The sequence below is a fragment of the Octopus sinensis genome, linkage group LG2 (assembly GCF_006345805.1).
Source record: "Octopus sinensis linkage group LG2, ASM634580v1, whole genome shotgun sequence".
Lineage (NCBI taxonomy): Eukaryota > Metazoa > Mollusca > Cephalopoda > Octopoda > Octopodidae > Octopus > Octopus sinensis.
In genome coordinates, this window is record NC_042998.1 from 70,550,039 (window position 1) to 70,559,011 (window position 8,973).

Consider the following 8,973-nt stretch of genomic DNA (forward strand, 5'->3'; position numbering starts at 1 on the left):
TCGGTTAAGTTATCCACGTTCCTACCTCCTTAGACTGGGTTAAAATCTTGACTGATTATTTAAGCACTAGCGATAAATCATTGTCTTTATATTGAATAGAACATTATTAAAGAGACAGGATATAGCAGTGAATTAAGTACAGTAGTTTCTCTGGGAACACTTGGTCACCTAAGCACTCTATCTACACTAGGTACACTTTCTAGTTCAGAGATAATAGTCCTGGTTTCATTTCGTATGTAGGAAGATTTCCCATTTTATCATGTCTCCAATGTTGATTATACGATGATTGAGTTATAGGTGTTTCCTATTAAATACAGTGTTTCTCATCCATTTTTTGCCTGTGGATCCTTTTGATTCCTATTTTACTCAAATGGGGCCCCACAGCCATTCAGTGTTTTTAAAAAATTGCCTTATATTTTCATAACTAAATGTTATAAAAAAAATTATTATTATAAAAAAATTTGTTAAAATATTTTGTGTACTCTTTAAGTCTAAGCAATTTATTGCAGATAGATATTAACTAGAAAATCTTATACAGACCCCTTCCACAAATTTACTACTACTACTACTACTACAGCATCAACATAACATCACCACCACCACCACCACCCAACATTATTATCACAACCCTATCTTGATATAGTCTCTGTTACCACTCAGACATCATCACTACTTTACATCACTGCAGCCACTACAGTATCTACCACAACTGCCCCTATGTCCACTGCCTCCCAATTACATTGAACTCTACTACAACCACCACCATATTGCAGCTGCCACCATGACACCACTACCACCACCATCACCATCACCACTATTTTTATTTTCTGAAATTGTTCCTAACACATTTATTCTTCTTGGTATTCTGACATTGTTTTTATTTTTCTCTCATTTCAGCCCCTGATATTCTTGATGTCCCAGCTAAATGTGATGGCAACACTCCAGCTGACACCCCCTCTAGTCTGTCACCCCCAACCTTATTTAACACTGAACCACCCCCTCCAATGCCCATTCAGCCCATGAGTAGGGACTCAGGCTTCTATGCTAGTAGTGACAATTCACTCCACAAAGGTCAGCAATCTGCTCGTCCTTCTGATGAAGATATTCATAAGAAGAAAATGTTGGGTCAGTCTGCTACTGACAACAGTATATCGGAGACAGATGTAACAAACAAAGATGAAAGCCAGCCACAGAAAAGCATTGCTTGTCAAACGGCTGGACAGACAGAACCCAGTACCAACTATGAAATCAGTGATCTCGAATTATCTGCCGAGGACCGAGAGGTATGTGAAATTACAGATGGATTTGCTCAGAAAGAGATTCGGGCTTCTCCAAAGAAAGCCACACCTCTCACTAGAGTCCAGCGCTGTTCAAGTGCCCAGCAGTCTGCACAGGAAAGTATTGCCAATGGATATATCTCACATTCCAGTTCTTTCTGTAACATGACAGCAGAATGCAGCCATGTCAGCCCAATGTTACATCATCTTAGTAAGAAGCACGAGCAGCATGGCCCGATCAATGTGGCTATTGTTGACAGCAAGACGCCGATACGCAGTTGTGGATCGGAGGGATCCGATGGAACGCAGAGTGACCTCTCTGACATTTCGCCCCACAGGAACTCAAAGCCTGTTTCACTGAGAAAATCAGCCAGCAAACTATGTTCTGCTAAGACAAATGGAAGTTTGGTGATGATGGATAGAGTGGTATCTCCATCCTATCACATCATACTTTCAGATTCTTTGTCTTCATCCCCAATGGTCAAAAGGGATGTGAGCACACAAATGGACCCTTTCCGTAAAAAAGGTAACAGTGTTAATGAGAACCATCTGAGAACACAAAAGCTGATTTATGGAAGTAAACCACCAATGTTTCTCGAAGGAGATAACATCCCCAATCAAATATATTTCCCTGGAACTTTGGGAAGAACTATTGAAGGAAGTTATTATGGCAGCAAAGATTCCCCAAATCGTACTATTCCACGGCCACCAAAACCCCCCAGTCGATCTTTAATTCCACTAGTGAAGGCCAAGCTATCTGATGAGAAGATTGATCTTTCCTTAGAGCCTTACAGTGACAAGGTAATACAACACTTTCTGTTTTTATCAATACCTTCAGTAAGCAGAACATTGTGTTTGTGTGTGTGTTGTGTTGTGTTTGCGAGAATATAAGTATGTAAACATGTTATATATATATATACTTGGCTCTAAATATGCATAAGAATTCTACAGGTAAATATTAACATAGTCACTATTGCCTCTGTTTCAGAATGGTTACTGTGGCATCCCACCGCTGTTGGTGCAACGCTATGCTGAGGAACTGCGACATGATGTTTGGGGAATTGCTGCTGTCATGGAGCAAGTGAGAATTTCTCAACTCCTGTCATATGGAAGGGAAGGAGTGAGTATTCACCTATTTCTCTCTGTTTTAATGACTTGGATTTAGGTGGTGGTAGCAGAGGGAGCATAACGTAACCTTGGTTGAAATTTGAATATAGAATGGTTAACTAAAAGACTGCTTGTCAGTTAATCCTTTAGCATTCAAATTGGCTATATCTGGCCCAAATATTCTACCTGTTTTATATTCAAACTGGCCAGATGTGGCCTCTCACACCAACCCTACAATGTCATTCTAAAAATATAGAAACACTGCATTGAAATCTCAAAGTTGTAAGGTAATGCATGATTAATTCAAAATAATGTGAATAAATAAGCATTACGTGTGATTAATTACAGTAGATGAACATATTAATTAAACCTTCTCATAAATTAGTGAGGTTTTCTGTCAAATATTAATGTTTGAATCTGTGACCTATGTAAGAAATATTATTCTTGGGAGGAGAAACTGGTTATATGAAGTCAAGTTTTAAGAACATTTTGGTGTTGTGTCAGATGGTTGGATGATTGTTGTTTCGTGATTAATTGAAGACTTATGATGTCTTGCCCAGCACAGCCACAGTCCAATGACTGACACAAAAAACAAATAAGACTTATGATCTAAGATGTCTTAAGGATTAAAATTATGGCTTATGATATGCTAAATATTGATTTCTCTCATGGGCACATAACCTCAAATATAGGATAGGGTATATTCAATCAGTGGAGGCACATGGCCTAGTGGTTAGAGAGCGGACTCGCGGTCGAAGGATCGCGGGTTCGAATCTCAGACCGGGCGATGTGTGTGTTTATGAGTGAAAACACCTAAGCTCCACATGGCTCCAGCAGAAGGTAATGGCGAACTTCTGCTGACTCTTTCGCCACAACTTTCTCTCACTCTTTCATCCTGCATCTTGCAGCTCACCTGCGATGGATCGGCGTCCCGTTCAGGTGGGGAACCCATACGCCAAGAAACCGGGAAACCGGCCCTTATGAGCTAGGCATGGCTCGAGAAGGAAAACATTACAAACATATTCAATCAAATACTTGATTGGTACTTTATTCCATCAACCCTGGTGGAATTAAAGGTAAAACTGACCAATGTCAGAATTGAATTAAAATCGACTATTGAGCCATAACTAAATACTGCAAGGCATTTTATCTCTCACTCATTGTTTATCCATCAATCTTGATGTATAAAATATTAATGCATACAACTAGTGGTCATAACTTTATGCCAGTCACGATTTTCTTAAAAAAGCTTTTGCTGATTTTACTTTGGAAAATATTTGAGGTTCAGCTGCTTTGAAATATGTTCAGATGCAGAATTGTTAAGCAGTGCAACAAAATCTGCATAAATGATAGCCCTGGTTAGTCTATATTATTTATAAGAGTCTATATTGTCTGTAAAAGTTAGTATATATTGTTTGTTTATATATATATATATATATATATATATATATATATTTCTTCTTACATATATGGTTATGACTAATTCTTAGCCTATTGTTTATAGAGTTGATCAAAGGAAGAAAATTGTTTTTAAGCTATAGAACACATACTAGTAAACTGAATTGAGTTAGAATATGGCATTGTATGAAAATCAAGAATGTATATTTTGTGGGTTTATTGTCAAGACATTCCACAGACTGTATTTATTATCAGTCAAACCTCAACTGAAATAATGTATGTGGATGCTAATGACTCTAGTAGAAATTTTATCAGGATGGATGCAGTATTACAGCGTTAAGACATCAATAGGGTAGATGGCTTCAGTTATTTGGGTCGAGGGGACACAGACTTCAGATAATATGATGATATTAGAGATGGAAAGATATATTTAGGCTAGGTGTTAGAACAGACTCACCATGGGTGGTGTAAGGACACAAGAAATAAAGGAGATATGTCAAGGTTCGTTGTGAAGAGAGAGTGACCACAGAGTCTGTGATGATACAAAAGATGGGTGAGATGTCATTGATATGTTAGGGTTGAGCTGTGAAGATGGGCTCATTACAGATAGTGTTATGACAGATAGGAAGATGTGTTAGGATAATCATGAGGGCAGACTGACATCAGATAGCGTGAAGCAGTAATTTCATCAATGTTACAATGCATGAGAGAGTATCAGTATTACAGAGGTTACATTAAAATTATAATGGTTATATCAACTCTTTAGCATACAGGTTACTCTGTCAAATATAATGCTTATTTATTCATATTGTTTTGAATTAATCAGGTATTATCTCATTAGCTTTGAGGTTTCAGTTGTTCACTATTAGAATGGCATTGTATGGTAGATGTGAGAGGCTGGATCTGGACAGTTTGAAAATAAAACAGGTAGGATATTTTGGCTAATTTAAATGATAAAGGATTAAAGTTTGTTCTGAGGTTGTGTTGATTAACATTATCTTTTTTTCCACCACTACCACCATCAAAACCACTTATATATTTATATTTTCTATTACAGATGACCAGTGAATCATTGGCCAAAGCCTGCCTATCATCATGTGACCTGAAAATATCATCATTGAGAGATTTTTTGATCTCCATTGGCCTGCCAATGTATGGTGAGCATCTCATCAAGATGGGATTCTCTTCAATGGAACGCTTGTTGTCCATGACAGATAATGATGTCCAGCGGGTAGTACATGACACTCGGCATATCAAACGACTGATGCATGCATTGGAGTGGGTTCGATCACGCTTGGCGTCCCCAACGAGAAAAACTAAGATTGCTTCCGTGAAAGACCAAGTATAGAACCACAGGATAAATAGATTTAAGATGTATCTTAAGGCATACACAAAAGATATATACACTTATACATGCATATGTACATGCATGTGCATGCACACACTCACACACACACACATATATACACATGCACACACATGTGCTCACACAATCATATACTCTCTCTTCTAGGCACAGGTTTTATCTTTCACAATGTGACACTCATGTATAACATGCAATCTATTCCTCTGTCACCCATTCTGTTAAAAGCAACATGGTGCCAACATCCTACACACACACACACACACACACAAATATATATATGTATGTGTACATGAGTGTATATGTGCCTATATATATGCCAGGTGGATCTTGCAGGTCTGTGAAGATGCAGTGCTACCTCTCTCAAAAGCAGCAAACAGAGAATTTGACTGAAGAGGGTAGTTGTGGTTCTGTTGACAACAGACATCAAAGGATCAAGGGTCTGGAGAGGTCTAAGTGACTAAGATGAAAAATACATATATATACATACTTATACACACACACACATACACACACACATGCACACACAGAGTGAAAGATACATACATATGTGTGTAGGGGTATATGTATATTGCTTCCCAATTACAAGGTCCAGGGTTTGATCCCACTGCGTGGTATCTTGGGCAAGCATCTCGGATTGATCTGTGCCTTGTGAGTGAACTTGGGATGGTCTGTATCGGTAAGTCAATGATCCAACCTTGTCACACTGATTATGCTGGAGAATTACTTTTGAGATAAATATAACCATGGGATATTCAGCCACTTACATGCTAATTCAGTTGATTGAACAACTGAAAACCCGTTACTCATTGTCAGAAATTCTGATCAAGATCCATTAATATATATATATATATGTATATTTATGTGTGTGCATGAGTGTCTGTATATATATATATATATATATATATTATATATATATATATATCCCATTGTAATAGTGGTGATAACTCCAGTATTCCAGTGTGTAGAGAGATAAAGATCTTGTCTCTACTTGAAACTCCATTCTTCACCAAAGCATCTATTCTGTGGTGAGATAATGATCTGCAATTATAGACAAGTAACTACCATGCGGCTGTAGTATATACTGACAAGCTGTTCTATTCTCTATAATTAGAACCCTAAATAATAAAACAAAGGGGGTCACTAATTAGGTTTCGTCCTCTGTTGTTGTTCATTGTGCCATTTAACAGTGTTACTGCTGGACCATTTCTGCGATACTTCCAAGAGTATACCCAAACATTTACTTTACAGCAACTCCCTGCAAAAGACGAGAGCCTTTTCCTCTAAATCCCGACTTTCTGGACCCTATGAAGGAGCCACAATGAAATTACTCAACCTGCTAGAAAAGCAGCTAAATCTCCTTCAACCACACCCTACCCTCTTAAATAATGGACTTATTTAGGTAATCTAATACCTGATATATAAAATGACTGGATGATCACTTTTGGAATGTATCGGATCATTGATGGATTTGGGCAGAGCTGGTGCTAAACAACAATAACAACTATTGTCCATACAACCCTCTCCCCAAAACGTAACTTTTCAAACTGACCATTCACTACACAATCTTCCTCTAGTTATGTGTCTCTCCACTGACTGGATAATGCAACACAGTAAGAGGTGTTAATCCACTACTCATCACACATCTTTAATACAATTATTTTATAATTAATGTTATAGTTGAGGCAAGTTACTTAGGTTAAAGATTTGAGTGTCTTAACCCGAGAGAAATTGCATGAATATAGTTCAGCAGTGTGGCATGATGTTACAGATAGATAGATATAGATACATGGAACAATAAATAGGTGTTAAACATTACATACACACATTTATATATATATATAAATTCTTGAATCAATGGTCAAAAGAGACAAAAAATCCAAAGAGCCAGAAAATTTTCTATGAGATAAACTACTATAGAGCAAATGATGATATCTTACAGATATAATATTTTAGCAAAAAAACTCCATTTTCACTAATTCAAAAGTTCATCTGAAATACCAAGTTTCAGATGAAGTTTCAAATTTGTGAAAGTAGAGTTTTTTTTTTTTTTTTTTTTTTTTCGCTAAAATATTAAATCTGTAAAAGACAAATCTCTATATATATTCCATGTTTAGAACAGTTTTTGGAGGGATGGTTTTCTGATGAGATTCATTTCAGTCAAGAGACAAACAGTATATGGGCAACAGTTGACTGACAAAAGGGGCTGCCACAACTGTCTTTCGTATGTTTCTGGTACCATTCTACACTCAGACAGAAATAAAAAAAAAACAAAGAAAAAAACAGAAACAAAACAAACTTCATAGTTCCACACTACCACCTATATACACTAGTGTGTGTGTTTGTATAAGTGTGCCTGCATACATAAATGTGTGTGTGTTTGTGTACACACACAAAATACATTTATTTCACCCTGTCATTCCCCATGTGCATCTAAAAATGTGTATTTATACACACATATATGTATGTATGTATGTGTGTGCATATATATATATCTGTTCAAAGCAAATGGTTTACTCTGTTGCTACTTAGAAGTTTCAGCTATATGCCTCTTTCAGGTGCCCAAAATGAAAATGAAAAAAAAAAATAAATAAAAGAATTAACTAAAAAAACATTGATTGCTTTATCACCTGAAGTATTGCATGTGGTAAGAAACTCTGAGCAGCAGCTGAGTTAAACATCAGCTTTAGAAAAAAAAAAACTCTGACATCTGTCAAGTACTTTTTCTCCTATTTGTTTACCCAAAGTATACACACGCATGCACACATACATATACATATGCATACACACAAACACACACATATCTCTATATGCATGTGTGTGTGTGTGGGTGTTTGTGGAGTACTTGATATTCTGAAGAGTACAAGCCACTGTGACGATTTTAATCAATTGACTCGGTTTAAATATTCATTACATGAAAATGTGCAGAGGCTACAGTGTAATCACAATCTTAAATCATGCTGATACAAACAATTAATCAATGAATTATGCTAATTAATTAATTAAATAAATCAATAAAGAAGATGATAAGACAAACAATGGGTGGAATGAAATAGTTTTCAGAAGGTGAGAGAATCAAGGAAAGAGATATTAACAAAAATAAGGGTAAGAACATTAAATAACACTCACATATACATATACAGGCATACATATACGCATATATGCATGTGTAGGTATATATGTATGTATATACGTATAAGTGCGTGTGAGTATATGTATATATGTTTATGTATATAAGTGTATATACAAATATATGTGTATGTACATATATGTGTATGTACATATATGTGTGTGGTGTGTGTGTATATATATATATTCTTTTATTCTTTTATTTGTTTCAGTCATTTGACTGCGGCCATGCTGGAGCACCGCCTTTAGTCGAACAAATCGACCCCAGGACTTATTCTCTGTAAGCCTGGTACTTATTCTATCGGGCTCTTTTGCTGAACCGCTAAGTTACAGGGACGTAAACACACCAACATCAGTTGTCAAGTGATGATGGGGGGGATACACACAGATACACAAACATATACGTGTATGTATATATATATATATATATATGACGGGCTTCTTTCAGTTTCTGTCTACCAAATCTACTTACATGGCTTTGGTTGGCCCAAGGCTATAGTAGAAGACACTTGCCCAAGGTACCATGCAGTGGGACTGAAACTGGAACCATGTGGTTGGTAAGCAAGCTACTTGTCACACAGCCACATCTGCGTCTATATATATATATATATATATATATAAATAAATGTGATCTCTTATTAGTATAAGTAACAGTGCTCAGTAATTTCAAGAACTGGAGGAAGAGGAGCAAATCAGAAG

At 36.6% G+C, this 8,973-nt stretch overlaps 1 protein-coding gene across 5 annotated transcripts in view; it reads left to right on the forward strand.

Moving 5' to 3' along the window:
* LOC115232652 (SAM and SH3 domain-containing protein 1) overlaps positions 1-7,884 on the forward strand; it is a 382,483-nt gene extending 374,599 nt beyond the window's left edge. For all 5 annotated transcript variants that reach the window (XM_029802657.2, XM_029802662.2, XM_029802660.2 and 2 more), the window contains 3 exons: positions 898-2,078; positions 2,266-2,397; positions 4,840-7,884. In XM_029802657.2, the coding sequence (XP_029658517.1) occupies positions 898-2,078; positions 2,266-2,397; positions 4,840-5,130 (1,604 nt within the window). In that variant the 3' untranslated portion in view covers positions 5,131-7,884. The remainder of the gene's footprint in view (positions 1-897; positions 2,079-2,265; positions 2,398-4,839) is intronic.
* The last annotated feature ends 1,089 nt before the right edge of the window (positions 7,885-8,973 follow it).